The 16,042-nt window shown below is 40.6% G+C and overlaps 1 protein-coding gene across 1 annotated transcript in view; it reads right to left on the minus strand.

Moving 5' to 3' along the window:
* Positions 1 to 2,728: 2,728 nt before the first annotated feature.
* FAM57A (family with sequence similarity 57 member A) overlaps positions 2,729 to 16,042 on the minus strand; it is a 24,980-nt gene continuing 11,666 nt past the window's right edge. The window contains exons 2-5 of the mRNA XM_018566312.1: positions 14,292 to 14,375; positions 8,810 to 9,026; positions 5,578 to 5,673; positions 2,729 to 3,349 (exon numbers count right to left, since the gene is read on the minus strand). Of these exons, the coding sequence (XP_018421814.1) occupies positions 3,080 to 3,349; positions 5,578 to 5,673; positions 8,810 to 9,026; positions 14,292 to 14,375 (667 nt within the window). The 3' untranslated portion in view covers positions 2,729 to 3,079. The remainder of the gene's footprint in view (positions 3,350 to 5,577; positions 5,674 to 8,809; positions 9,027 to 14,291; positions 14,376 to 16,042) is intronic.

Consider the following 16,042-nt stretch of genomic DNA (forward strand, 5'->3'; position numbering starts at 1 on the left):
CCACTATAACTAAAACTTATGGGTGCTTATATGGGCATCAGAGGGTGGAGCCAGTCTAGGGCCAGATCATCTGTCGCAGTTGAGAACTTTAGTGAAAATCTGAATTTCTTTTCTTGGTGCCTTAACATGCTTGACAAAAATGACCTAAATAAGCAGACTTGTGGGACTGAAAAGAAAAAGGGACTACTGTAAAAAAGAAAATAGCAGTTTTGACAGGTAGCTGTCAGTTTTAGTGGACATCCTTCTTTAACCAGTTGACATCCGCGGTGTTAAACCCCCTTCCCATCCAGGCCATTTTTCAGTATTCAGCGCTGCGGTACTTTGCCTGACATTTATTCCGTCATGCAGCGCTGTACTGAAATGAATTTTATACCCTTTTTTGGGGACAGATAGAGCTTTCTTTTGGCGGTATTTATTCACCACTGGGGGTTTTATTTTTTACTATATGAAGGAAAAATTACAGAAAATTAAAAAAAACAAGTTACCCCTATATTAAATGATAAAACATTTATTATTACCCAATTTTTTTCTAAAATATAAAAGATGGGGTCACGTCGGGTAAAAAGACACCAAACATGTCAAGTCTTAAAATTGCGCGAAACCTCAAACTACAATACCCAAAATTGGCCATTGGCTTTTTACCGCTCATCAGTTTAGTGTTATCAGTAAATGATGGCCCTAAAATTATTGCTCACACTCCAACGTTTGCGGCGATATGTACTTATGTAGCGCAATTGTCATTTTTGCGCGCTGACGCATCTGATGCATATTTACGTTTATATGTGCGTAAACATGGGGGTGGGGGACCTAAACATTTTGGGGTTTTTTTTATGTGACTTATTTTTTTAAACTTTTTTTATTTATATTTTTTTACACTTCTTGTTATTGCTATTATATAGGGGGATAACAATCCCCCTATATAATAGCAAAGGCACACTGACAGGTCCTCTTTATGGAGACATTAGGGGTCTCTAGGACCCCTAGTGTCACCTGGGGACCCCATAAGAAGCTGATGAAGCAGAGATCTGCTTCATCAGCTTCATTTCTCTGGCTATAGCAGCTAGATGACTGACAGGTGAATGCGAAATTTGATGTAATACACATCACTTCTGCATTCAGACCTCGGAGGGAGACAGCAAAGAGGAAGATGCTGATCTCCCTCCCATCTTACCTCCTGACGCCCTCCCGAGCCGCATATGGGCTAGCGGATCCCGGGATTGAATGGGAGGGGTCAGGAGGGGTGCTGGCAGCGGCGGCACTCGAGGGAGGGGCCAACAAATCACACCATACAACCGATCGGCGGCTATAGAGCCCCTAATCAGTTCTATGTGAAACACCCGGTAACGGCTGTAAAGAACAGGCAGGTTTTTCCTGCCCGTGCGCACACGCCAGGAGCCGCGCAAGCAGGCAAAAAATGCCGTCTAATGACGGCAACCCGCAAATGTGAGTCTGCCGTCCGTCCGTTTTTTCTCAACGGGTGGACGGCAGGAGGTTAAACTAAGAAGAAAGATCTAAATATTCCCTTTCAGAATGTGATCAGATGACATCATTTAAATCTGACCAATAGTCTGACTACATCTATCAGGTTGTTTGAAGGACATTTTTCATCAAAAACCCATCAAAACTGTAGCATGAACATGAACAGCAAAAACAAAAAGCTTTCAAAGGAAATACCCAATGTTGTCATGCTATTATTACCATACATAAGCACTGCTGTGAGTTGAGCTTCCTTTTTGGGTAATGGCATGATGCAACCCTAGAGATGGAATGTATACATTGTGGGGGTACAGCTCAAATGGGGATCACCTTCCCTGGGGCAAAAAAAGTAGTCCAGGCAGCAAAGTCCTTCTTTTATCTGACTTGCAGTCAGTTTTTATTTAAAAGGTTGCAATAGAACAAAATAAACCAGAAAACAAATCCTTGCCTTTCAGGCTCTGACTAAACAGGCAGGTTTCCTCTCTACCAGGTGGTGAGCTTATCTCAGCCACCTCACAAAACAAAAGTACTTTCAGCAACCTTTTACTCACACACATCCACCTTCTACCTCTCTCAGAATGCTGTCTGAGTCCCAGGCCAGAGCAGCATCATGCTCCAGCCTTCCTCTTTTATCTCACCTGGAGAATCAATCACTAATCAATTAAACAATCCAGGTGAGAGAAAAAAAAACCCCAAACTGGATTACCCAGATCCAAAGTCTACCCGAAAACCTGTCTGCTAGCCTTGTACATAGGATAGAAAGCGAGGGGAAATATATCGCCCCCCTCGATGACTTCCCTTTCCTTATGTCACAACATTCATATGCAAGTGAACCACTGCAATATAGGTCCTATGTGTTACAAGAATTTGTATACATTTACTTTCCTCATGTTCTCTGAAGTATAATCTCTTTTTCTGTCCCATACCCATACTCCCAGAGTGCAATCAGTGCAATAACCACATGTAAAAGCACAAGTGACTGGTTTAGCAATTAGCTATTCAGAAACAGGAGAACAATGAGGGGCAGAAGAGGTGGGATCCTCCTATATATTGCCCACTGTGATAATAGAGTATCGGAGGTATGAACAAATACATTCTTCAGTATCACAATCTTCTTGCTACAGTGAGTGAATTGTTAATCTCCCCCTTACTACTTTTTCAGAATGTACATAAGTATGAAATGTTCTGTTAATTGAACATCACTTACTTTGCTAATACAGGTTAAAAATGCAGTTTTATAAAAGACATCTTTCTCTCTAATTTACTTCTAATCATTTACTCTCTGCAATTATAATAAACAGTTACAACTCAAACACTTGGCAATTTAGCTATAAAAATAATAGTGCAATACTGATGTAGAAATCCCCGTTGTTACTTACAAAACCTCCTTTTTTAAAATCGGACAAAATAGTGTTTGCATTAGCTTATAGGTTTGTAACAAATTTCCATGATTGTTTTTATACATATCAAGTAGTCTGTGTGGCCTGTCTGGACCAGTTTGACGCAGTTGTTTGCAGTACCGTCAGTCCAATCCCTTAAAAGCGACCTGACTTGCCAAATAAAAAGACTGCTATGTGGCATGACATTGTCATACATGTAAATGTTATCTCTCTTTGCTGGAGCTAGGATTGGTATACAGTCTTAAGGCTTTTCTGCAAATGAGCCAAAACCAGTATATCTGTGGAGCCATAATGGTGGCATTTATAATGTTACAGTGCAGAGGAATTTTGAAAGGTACTTTATACAATGGAATCCCAAACTGCTTCCCGTAGGCATTGTACATAAAAGGAAAAAGCAGGATGCGGCAGATTAAAAACGTTAGGAGCACAAGTGCGCCATTTACTTTATGCATGAAGGAGTTCTGCAAATTCATCTGTTAACAGAAAATAAAAATAAATTAGTGTTTTTCAATATACTTCATTATTTATCTATTTGCTTGGTAATTATAATGCCAAATAGAAACGACATCGCACTAGATTAAAAAAAACACTCCATGTGAAAAAAAAGAGTTAAAGAACTCTCACTGGAAGCTGAAAAGGGCTTGTTAAACCCCCTAGGGGACCCAGTGCACATAACACTTGTCCCTATTAAAGTCTATGCAGTAGTTTGGAAATAAAATGTCATGCTGAGTGTAGCTCCACTCTCAGACCTAAGCCCAAATTATGGGTGTTCCTAGAGCTGAGGTACAGCCAGCACTGAATCCACAACCTACTCTCCATTCTGCAGCCCTCTGCCTCCTCTTTTCCTTTTGTACTAATGGAAGGTTGAACCCACAACCATCCACAGCCACCAGCTAGTTCAGAGGAGATTGCTACAGTTATAACTATTGGCTTGGCTTGTTGTGAATGAACTACAGCGGAGAGCCATCATTCACAAAAACACAAGGCCACATCAGGTACCGCACCTCTCTTGGACAATTTAGTAGCCGACTTGTGTTGTTGTGGGTTTGTGTTTTTATGAATTATGGCTCTGCAGCTGCCGTCATTCACAATAACCCAAGCAGACTCCTGTAGTAATCTTTTCCGAACTAGCGGACAGCTGTGGGATTTTGTGGGCTCATTCTTTTATCAGTGCAAAGGAACCAGAGGAGGCACAGGGCTGCATGGAACCTTCAGATAAACACAAACAATTTTATATAGTTATATATCCATTTTATATTATGCACTTTTATCATTATTAAACAGTAATTAGTATTTTTAAGTGTGACTATTGTAAGTTCCTGAATCTGTATTATTATAAGACTCTCTGCCCTGCAACATGCGCATGTGCAAACAAGGAACATGCTAACAAGAGGAGAACAATGTCCTCATCAGTGTATTCCTACTGCTTCATTGTCTAGTCAGAGGTTGGGGGCAGGGATGTGACCAAGCAAACTGTTGGCGCTATATAAATCCTGTATAATAATAATACTAATGAATAGGGGGTGGAGAACTCAGTTGTAATATACACACATTGCTTGCAGAGCACAGAGGTGGCCATTTTCATCAGGATATCGAGAGGAAAGCTAACAAAAAATGTAAGTTTCTGTGTTCATATACAGCAACTGCATATGCCTGCTTCATGTTTACTCGGCGTACATTGCTGGAATATTTTTCTAAAAATACCTCTACAAATGTGGAAATAGGTTTTAAATACACTAAAGGAAAGTAAGAACACAAATTTTGCTTTGCTGGGTGAAAGGGCTGTGTACATCTAAGGACCAGCCAAACACAATTACAAATCCTTTAGCAGATAAAGCGTCATATACACATTTCAATTGTGTGCTTAACTGTTTGTGAATATGATTCTCCCTTATGTTAACAGAACTAGATCTTCCATTGGCTTGGCCCCATTGACCTCTAAAAGTCACTAATTAAATCAGAGAATAGAGTTTTGTTTTCAGTGCCAATTATTTACTAAGAATTGGCATGTATTCATATAGTTGAAAAATAAAGCATTGAGAAATTATTATTTTAGGTCTTGTCGCCTTGGTAGATTACTCATGCTCCTGCGGCCCGACTCAAGACCTTTTACACATTTAGCTCACTAAAGCCAGGTGGCACCTCTGGCAGACCGCGCTTTTCTTCCTTTTTCTCTGTCTCCCCCTCTCTTGTTCTTTTCTCTTTCTACTATCCTTACTCTTTCTCCCACCCTCTTCTTCTTCTTCTTTTCTCTTTTCATTCTTTCAGCTCTTTTTTTCCCAGACACTACAATATTTGTGCACTATATAATTCCCTTTCCTTTAAGAAGTAATCTTTCTTGCCAAATTGTTAACTCATAATTCATACTACCATGTTCCTTATGGACTTTATCAGGACGATTACCATTTCTGTATTGTTTCCTCTCACTTAGGAAATGAATGCCATGTGTGAATTGTTTAACAATGTCTTGTTCATTCTCTTCTAACTTGTATTGTGCCTTATCTCTACAACCTTAATTGTGAATACAATCTCTATTGTTCCTTGTATTCTCCTGTTTAACAAAACTAACAATTGTAAAAGCAATTTAAAGCATAATAAGGATCTGTGAATACAAACATACCAAGGTATAGGTCAGCTAAACTCTACACGTTTAAAATGAAACATAATAGCTAGAAATATGTAAGAAAAACCAAGAATGTACCTGTATTAAAACTTTTGCGAGTGCTACAAATGGAGTACTCATTTCTGCCACAAACAGGCAGCCAACAAAGAAATCTCCAATGTTTCTTCTTAAAAACTGTAAAATGAAAGAAGTAAATAGATTTATACTGAGTCAGGTGAACTGTTAATGATAATCACTGATTATTGCACCGAAATCCAACATTTCAGCTATGGTGGGAGGTCAACAGCATGAATCATCTGTAAGCAACTTGAAAAGAACCTGTCACGGATTTCCACTATAAAAGCTATCCTGACCAGTAAAAGAAAAGAAGGGGTTAATGGCTGCATGTTCAATTTTTTTTTTCCACGTTTGTCCTAAAGCCCAAAGCTGAGCTGCTTAATATGCAAATCTTGAATTCCTGTTAAGTAATCTAAGCCATGCTACACCCCAAAGGCTCTCCATACATGTTAAAATCTGACCATACAATACATTTTAGATTTACTAAAAAATATGCAATATGGGGACATGACTAAACTATCCAATGAATGTGTATCAGTTCCGGCAGGCCCTTCATAGCAGTCACTGCACAGTTGTTGGGCGGACAGAAGGACATTCTACTACCAGATCGTAAAGTCTGGTGAGCTTTACCACAGCATTCTGAGTCACATAGCTGTTTAGTGCACATCAATGTGGGATTCAGGAAGGGGATAGGTGAGGCTTAAAGCTCATCTTATAAATACAGATGAAAAATGGCAGATTGAGGTTTTCCAATGAGCTCATGAAATGAAAGGATGGTACATGCAAGCATCTCAGTGACCTCTTTACTTTTAAGGTTTTCTTTTATAGGCTGAATTCCACTTAAAGGAGAACTATGGGGTCAGGGCTTTTCCCCATAGTTCTCCTTAGGGTAACATTTCAGATATTTCAAGAATGCCACAGTCCGTTCTCTGCTCAAGAATTTCCTGATACTTCCCAGGCCACAGCTATAATGGCACAGGCCAAGCCAACTCATAATCACTCCCATGTACAGTATGTATTTCAACAGTATATTTAGCTATTAGCCTTCAGTTTAGCTTTAAAGGACTTTTGTGTGTCAATCACATTTTAAATAATTACAAAATATAGCAGGAAACAAGATTTTTAAAATATAAACATGCACTGTTAGGATTATTTACATCAAGCTGATCTTTTTTTTTTTACTTGTACAGTACCCAAATTGAAGATTATGTTTTCCTACATACTTTCTTAAAGTGACGCAAAACTCAGGAGCTAAATCTTATAAATGCATTCAAGTACTATTATCAAACATGTAGCTTTATTTGTGCACCACTCAGCTGTAGATCCTTAAATAATTTCTGAGTTCATGCTGACACTGTCCATCCTTCTGGAGGGTGATTACTTTTGTTCCCCATGGCACCTGTGTGTGTGTGTGTGTGTGTGTGTGTGTGTGTGTGTTGCAAAGTAGCCACCGATGCAAGCTCACTGCTGTAATGGACTACAATCTTATGTTTAGTTTTACTCATTTGTATTAAGATTGTAGTCCATCATGGTAGAAAGCTTGGGGTGGTGGCTACTTTACAACACACACAGGGACCATGGGGAACAATAGTAGGCACCCTCCAGAAGGAAGGACAGGGCCAGCACCAATTCAGAGATTATTTGAGGATCTACAGCCGAGTGATACACAAATAAGATACATTTTTGTTATTAGTTAAGGTAGCTGGATGCATTTCTAAGATTTAACTCCTGAGTTTAGTGTCACTTTAAAGCATGTGCACAGGAAAGTAGCAGCAGTACAGCAGCAAGACTTCCCTACCACTGGCCTTGTCTCAGGAAAAATGACAGCAATCCGCTGAAAAAAAAATAACCTAGCCAACCATCTTACAAGGTGACTAGCTGGAGTTGTTCACATAAGGGGGAATCCAGCCCAAACATTTTTTTTATTTGGTTCCTGACAGAGGAGAAGGGTTAGAAACTCAGTAAAGCTTTAATTCCTGTCCATAACGGGTCTCCATTACAGAGTAAGTGACAGTGTCACTACAACTTAGTGGATACTCCAATGGAATATATAAGGAATGCACTCCAGGCAAGATAACAGGAAGTTGGTGTCATCTGGACAAATCATGATGGGAATCTCTGTATTCTGACTGAGACAGAGGGGTCCTTTTTATTTTTTCAAAGTCCACCACTCCCTCCTGCTCTTGCGGTGCATGACCCTAAGCTACCATCCATAATTATGCTTGTTCAGGTTCCTTTGATCCCCCTCACTACCATCTAGTGGAATTGTCCCACTTACTTTAAGGGTCTGTACACTTCAATTTTTCCTTAACCCCCTTTCTCTTGATTGATATGCGCCCCCCTTTCTCTTGATATGCACCCAAGTATTCACACAGTTTAGTCGCATAGGCCTTTTTTCGATTTATATATTATTATGCCAGTTTTTTTTAAATATATGTTCTGATTACAGTAGCTTCAGTGGCTGCCCAGTTACGCTCTAGATCCATGACTGTCCTTAAAAGAAATCAAGGTTCTGGCATGTGTGGTGGCAACTTGTGGCTTTGGGAGGATTGAAATCAAGGTTCTGGTTCTGTGTGGTGGCAACTTCTGGCTTTGGGAGGATTGCATGCACACAAAATAACCGAAAACCGTTACCAGTTTCTCTTTATCACTTTTCTTTTAATGCAGGTCAGAGCTGTATTTCAGTGCCAACTCCTTACTACCTGCCAGTGCCAATCCTTTATGAGAGGTGTGGTTCTTAATTCAACCATTACCATTTCACTATCCTGGAAAAAGACCTATTTCACAACTTGCACAACTGTGGTCTAAAGGACGGGAATTGGTCTGCAGATAGGTGACATACAGTTCAACCCATTAAACACTGTACAAAAATTTTATTTTTTCCTGGCAAACTGGCTGCTGTGGCAATGTATTTACTTTAACAAGTCAGTGATTTGGACCATGAAACTAAATTGCAAGATCATGTAACAACGATATTACTTCAGCATCTTCACTGGGAAAAGCATACACCTTCAGCTGGTCACATATTTTAGTTTTGCTCTAACCTGTCAGATTAAATAAACTCAAGAAGATATAAGCAGTGCTAGGACTTTACCTACAGATTTAGTTTGAACACATCTAACCAAGGCTTCATATTCACATTGTTGCTTGCAAATTTTGCTGAACTGGCAGGTCAAATCAGAAACATCTGTCTGTATATGGCCAGAACTAGTTTATAACATAACACAATTCATAAGTAGCAAAATATTTTTACCAGTCCTATAGGAATAAGGATAGTCAAGATGGCTGTGTGATGAACCAGCAAGAGGAAATCTTTCCGTAGTAAGCTGTTTATTGCGGCAGAAAAGTGATCTTTCCCATTTGACGTGCTTTTGTCTCTACATTTGTACCAGTGACGAAGATACATTGCGTAAGTATCATACACCATGTATGGGATTATGAACCAAATATAAGATGTAGCCAGCCAATGCCTGAAAAAGAAAAGTAAAATATTAGCTTCATATTCTACCATCAACAGTAACAATAAAAGAAAGGTTTACACACACTTATTTAGTATAGAAATTCTTTGTGCATACCTGTTAAAGTGAACCTGACATTGCACTATAATTTTACTAGCAATACAGAGAAAGCAAAAGTGCTACAGACTATAATACACTTCTGTGTGCAGTCTCAACTAGCCTGTCAGAATTAGAGAAAAAATGATTAGGGGGTGCTAAGTTCTAGAGCTGTAGCTAACGATTATTTTCAAAATCGATTAGTTAGCCGATTATTGAGTTCGATTAATCGGTTAATCGGATAAAAAATAAAATACATTTTTAAAAATGGCTCCAGTGATGGGACTACTAGTTTGTATTGAGATTGTAGTCCATCACAGGAGCAAGCTTGGAGCGGTGGAAGTAAATAAGAAAAAAAAAAGTGTGGTGTGCAATATAGTGAAATAAAGTGTAAAATGATACAGCAATGAATGCAGAATGGCACCGGCTAATTCAGATGTATGCAAAATTATCAAACAATGTGGTCAGGCAGTGAGGAAAGCAAATACAATTCTAGAGGGATAACCAGTAGGAGAAAACAGGTCCTGATTCCACTATATAAAGCTGTGTCCCTCCTCTTTCCCCCCAACCTCCAAACGAAGAGGAAACTGTAGGCACATAGACTGAACAGAGCCAAAACTGAAGCATAAGTGCGCTATTAGTGTACCTATTCTTTACATGCCCCTCTAACCTAGTTCTGTTCCACCATAAAATACAGATTCCTATCATATTCTTATGATCTGTGCTATACAGTCTGCTCAGTTTTACACAGCCTTCTTTAAAATATTCTCAATCCTAAAACCTGCCCCTCATCCATGCCACAAACTCCAATTACATAAATGGAAATCATAGCTGGTCAACAAGGCGAGACAAGGGGGGCAGCTGCTCTGGATGCAGTGTTTTTATGCTTGCCCCTTCTTTCATTTTCCCTCTGGCTGGTCCAGAGCAAGGCGACCAGCAGAGCTAGAGAAGACAGGGCAGGAAGGTCCCATGACATGACTGCACACTTCAAGGTCCAGGTGAAACCCAGTTGGCGAACGCAGAGCTACACAGTGATGTCATGGGACCTTCTTTGTCTCTGTCTGTGTCTCTGGGTGTTCTCTGTCTGTCTCCTTGCGCACTTCAGGGTCCATGTGAAACCCAACTGGCAGACCGAGAGCTGCTAAGTGATGCTAAGGCTGGGTTCCCACCTAGGCGGTTTTCCGCGCTTTCGTACTCGCGGCAAACCGCTCAAGCAGGGAAATGCCATTATTTTCAATGTGTATGGTTCCCATCTGTGTGGTTTTCCGCGAGTACGAACGCGCGGGAAACCGCCCTACGCCCAAAGAAGTACATGTACTTCTTTGGGGCGTTTTGGTCGGGCGGTTCCATAGGGATACAGCCATGTATCCCTCGGAAACGCGCGTTTGCCGCACGTTTTTTTTACCACGAATCGCGGTTAAAAAAACGCGCGGAAAACGCGCATATTAAATCCGCCCAGGTGGGAACCCAGCCTTAAACAAACACAGTGGCAGTTGGGAGTGGGATACCAGCTGCAGAAGATGAATGAGCACACAAATGGTGGGAGGACACAGTTTGGCATCTTCACCCTAGGCACTGGATGACCTTCATCTGGCACTGCTTGTCAACGTGTTGTTGGGGTTTCCAATTCAGCCAAGGACTGCAGGACTGGGAAGAGTCTGAAGAAAGGCAGGCCAGTGATTATTTTCCAGGGGCTGCCTTTCAGGTAAGTATGGTATATTACAGAAATGCTGGAGAAGGGCACACACTTTAACTTGAATTTTCATGTACTCAAAATAAGGCAAACGGACTATTTGAAATTACTGTGCTTTTACAAACTGACACCAGAGACATTTCAGTCTCCACCCTTATCAGCCTCTTTATATCTATAGAAAATCCCTTGTGATGCCACTACTTTCATGTAATTTACTCTAGTGTATACTGAAAGTATAATTAATGTGAAAACAACACCTGAAAATTAATTTTAGAAGCATCACGCTGCCATTTGGCATAACATACATAACAATAATTACATCCCTGAAATGATTTGTAAGCAAGATTAAGCTGATGAAACTTGAATTATTTCATGATAAATAAATTAATTATTTCAATGGAATGTAATCTGAATTGCATATCATGTTTGCTGGCCTCTTTTCTAGAATGTCAAGAAGCTAAGTGGAGCCAAGAAAACAACAACAACATGCAATACACAAATGCAAATGCTGCCTCATCTTCCTATCCGCTACCCACTTCATTTCAACAGATTGCAGGATTTCAACAGTGAATTGGCCAAAAAAAAACGGGCGATGTACTGCACATGCGTTTTATGCGCATAAAAACGTGCAGAAAAGTGCAATAAAAAAATTGGTGCTTCTACACGTGAAAAGGCTGTCGCCTAGGTGTGAGTCTGGACTGTCTGAAACATACTGTCGATCAGGAGCAACATCCAAATATCCTACAATGAGAACGCCCTGGGAGTGCAACAAGGTTAGCACAGGAGCTAAAACCTTTTGTGAACATTCGGGATGCTGAGGACATGCCAAATAGTAGGACTACAAACTGGTAGTGTTGAGCACCCATAGCAAAGGTAATGTCGGCGTGGTAGAAAGATAGGGACATGCAAGAAGGCATTCTTGATGTGCACAGAGGACAGAAACCCTCCTTGATGAACAGACACTATGAGAGACTTGGTGGATTTCTTGTAAAACTTTTGGAATCGAATGAAGACATATAAGTCCAAAATGAGGCAAATGCCTCCTTTTGGCTTTGGAACAGTGAAAATGTTGGAGTTATAACACTGAAACCTTTCTGCATTTGGTACAATGACTATAACACCCTGGGCCAACAGATCTGCAAGAGCAGCATGGAGATCTCCTACTCTGTGTGGAGACACAGGTTGGCCAATGTGAAGTGGGGCGGGTGCAAAATTCTAACTAACTTGTAGTCCAAGGGACATTACATCTTTCCCCCAGGCATCTGAGATGCTTTTTTTCCAAGTGTCGTGAAGGCTAACAGATATTCCAAAGTGTCTTTTCATGCTGAGGAGGACTTGTCTGAGGCCTTAATTGGGATTTTTGGGCTCATAAAAAAAAATCTCCATCAAAAGGTATGTGAAGCAAGTGCTTTTTACATACCTGTTCTGCAGACCAACATTTCTGCCAAAGAGTTTCTGCATATTAACAGAGATGACACTCATTTTGTAATCTCGACAAGCAATGTACACTAAGCCATCCAAACAGTAGTGTGGGGCAGAAGGTATAAACTCTAAGCATTCATAAGTGAGAATAGTAGCTAGATCCCGTGACATAAGTTGAATCCATTTCCCTAAGGTTTAACAGGCTGATATCAAAGCAATGATAGGCTGCAGAACAAGACCTGCTAGGGAAAACAAAGATTTGGAAAGCGCTTCCAATCTTTTGTTATTAGTATCCTTGAACCCTGGAACATCCTCTACAGAAACAGTGCTTTGTTGAGTAATAAAATCGCAATGAGGACAGCCCACTTTTTCATGAAGGACTCATAAAGCAGGTAGTGCTCAGAAAAAAAAAAAGGAGTAAACATTTTATCAGGATTTTCCCAATCACCATATAGAACATCCAGGAGTAAGGAATGCACCGGAAAGGTTTTAAAAATGTTCAGACTTCACAGAAATCCCAGACTAGTGACAACAGTTGTAGAGGCAATAGGCTGTTCCATATTTAAAGCATCTCACACCGCATCAAACAGAACCAATATGGTATCTTTAATCCTGGGGGTATTGATAGCTGACTACTTCTGGTGGGGAAGGCGTAGATGTAAGCTTACAGCCTCTGAGAGTAGACAGAACGGGGATAGGTATAAGACTCCAATTCATTAATTTGCACAAAGAATATAAAAATATAAAAAGGTGACAGAGACTTGGCACTGAAGAAGTGTCACTGCTCTGCACCTGTAGTGTGCTCTGCGGAAAACTTAACACAGAGCAAGTGTCTAGAAAGCGCCATAAGCAGAGCTATTGAATGTAGGTTACGCAGTGAGTCATCAGAGACAGGGTCACCCCAAAGGTTGTACCACGGCTATGTACCTGTGGCTAACTAACTTAGGACAAGGTTTGGGAAGCATCACAAGCAGAGCCCAGTGCTCGAAGGTCACACTCCAGGCAGGCTCCACAATCTTCGGTCTACTGGGATCCCGGTATGACTGTTTCTCTGGCTATGATTAGCCAATCAGAATAGCTGCTGAAAGAGCCACCACCCAGCAGCAAGTAGATGAAGACTTGATTACAACAACAACAACAACACAAATCTCGGTAAAAATAAAATGGCTAGTAGAAATGGTTAAATGTTCCCAAAAAGAGAAAAGACATCCATCCTTCTAGGGCACTAGCAAAAAATGTACGCATTATGGCAGCGGGAGGAGATATACCTGGCTGGCCAACGACATTTTGTTTGCCAGTGTCCAATTCCTCCTGTAGGCGGCAGTATAACCTGCATATCTCTCAAATACTGATTCCTTTGTCCCTTAATGAATGAAAAAGAAATGCATTTACTGCTTATTAGTAATATGTAAATATTTCAATGTCCATTGCCTTGCCAAAGTTCTACTCTAAAATATTAAATCCAGCCTATAGCCAGAGACTAACAACAGTTCCAAAGTATACATCTTACACTGTACAGTACCAATACCTTCCAACTTTCTGAAGAGAAAAAAGGACATCTATCAGCATGGGAGCACAGGACAAACCCTTGGCACACCTTTTGTTACATGGACCATGATGTATAAATATGCATGGCTGCTTAAACCCAAGTGTTTTTCTTCACATCTACTTTTCGTTCATACTGGCTTTTCAAAGTAACAGTTGCAAAAATATGGAGGTTGGATGAAAAGTTTAGTGTGCTATATTACACGTGCTAGTTAAATAATACATTTTTTATTTAGGTCTATAGATCTGACCAAAGTGAGGAGGAAAGAGGGACAAAGGGATTTGGCTCCAAAAGAGGAACATTCCCTCCAAATGAGGGATAGTAGAGAGCTATGGGCACGATGGCTCCAAGATGGCTTGGAATAGGGTGCAATCCCCTATCAGGTAACATCTACCCCCACCCTTGGCACAGTCATGATATGCATTTCTAAGGTCAGGCTCCGTCAATCGGCAATAATCATAATAATAACCATCAAGTTATGAAATCAAGTAACAAGTAATATTATAGTTTACTCATTCACCTGTCAAATTTCACATCTTTGCAGGATGTAATAACAATGATGCCAGAGACAGCAGCAAGAACCCCTTGGACAGAGGAGACTATTCTGAAATGTAGAGAAAAGACAACAGTTAGTGAAATATAAAAATACACAACACATTTTTTTTATTTATATAAAAGGTACAAAACACAAGACAATAATATTGCCCTAACCAGTGCATCCCTGTAGCTACATAGTACACAAACATGTATGCTTGACTAAGATGAATGTGTGCTCCAATTCCATAAACATTAGTTTCCCTTTCCATGTCTATGACCACATTATTTGGAAGACAGCTAAACTATCAGTTCCTTTCTGGACTGTTGTGGAATACAGGATCTTGAGGAAAGGCATATATGTAATGTTTACATTTTGCATGGTAAGTCAACCCGTATGACTTTCTGATTCATCAATCTGTGTTTGATAATCACCCAAGTCCTACTCCATAGAAGCCACTGATTTTCACACACTGTACTGAAGATGGCCAACAAGCCTGCAACAGTTCTATACAATTTGGAATAAATGCCTCTATAATATTATACTGTACACTGAGTGGCCACAATATTATGACCACCCCATCAGTACTTCGTTGAGGTAAGTCGGGCCACCTCGTGACTCCACGAGATGTTGAAAGGTGATGCGAGGAATCTGACACTGCACTGTTGCCCTTCTGTTGTCTTGTACCAGTCTTGCCACTCTCCGTTCTGCCCTAACATTGACTAGTCGCTGACGGCCACAATTCGCACATTCAGACCCAGATTGTCGTCTGACAGTCCAGTCTTTAAACACTTTAACAGCTGCTCGAATTCTGCTGTTTTGCTGATTCTCGATCCATGGCTTGAGCGCCAACAATCATCCCAAGTTCAAAGGCTGTTAAATCGCGTTGTTTACCCGTATCTTCAGAAAAAAATCACTTCTACTGTCGTGGTAAACAACCTGCTTCCCTATTTATAATGGTCTGGCCCTCTAGCAACTTCAGCGCAAAATTATAGCTAATTTGCCTACAAACATCAGGGGGTCATAATAATCTGGCCACTCAGTGTATATGCACTATAAACCAGTAGTTCTGCATGTACAGTTAGCCATTTCGGGAACAAGAAACTGTTGCATAGTTTCACCTACTATCCTAAAATTAGGACAAATCCTGTTATTTATAAGATACAGTATGTGATAGAATGTAAATAACCTCTGTTCTAAAAAGGCTTTACTGCACTATGCCGTGTTTTGGGTGGGGCTTTGGCTTCTTTCATTCCACCTCACCATAACCTTCTGGGCTATACTTTCTTGATAAGCAGATCATAAAAAAATCCTACACTTGAATTTGCATCATCTTTGCATCATATCACTGTAGAACAGCGTTTCACAACCCGTGGGTCGCGACCCCGTCGCAACGATTTGCCAGGGGTCGCCTAGCGGCTCCTGGCCGCCCGGGAGAGAAGCACTTTCTCCCGGAAAGGTTTACTCTGCTCGATCGAGCAGAGTAAACCTTTCTCTGCTCCGTTTTTTTTTTCTGACATCGGGGCCGCGGGCCGTCGTAAGTCAGAAAAAAAAACCCACCATAGGAATGCATAGCTAGATTCCTATTGGCTATTTCACTTTGCAATAGCAAACTAGCTATTGCACCCGCCCTCTGCTGCTGCCAATCAGAGGAGGGGGACCTGAAGTTCTCCATCAGGTCCCCTTCTAGTGATTGACAACAGCAGGGGGCGGGTGCAATAGCGAGATTGCTATTG

This window comes from Nanorana parkeri, unplaced genomic scaffold (assembly GCF_000935625.1).
Source record: "Nanorana parkeri isolate BGI_ZX_2015 unplaced genomic scaffold, ASM93562v1 scaffold935, whole genome shotgun sequence".
NCBI lineage: Eukaryota > Metazoa > Chordata > Amphibia > Anura > Dicroglossidae > Nanorana > Nanorana parkeri.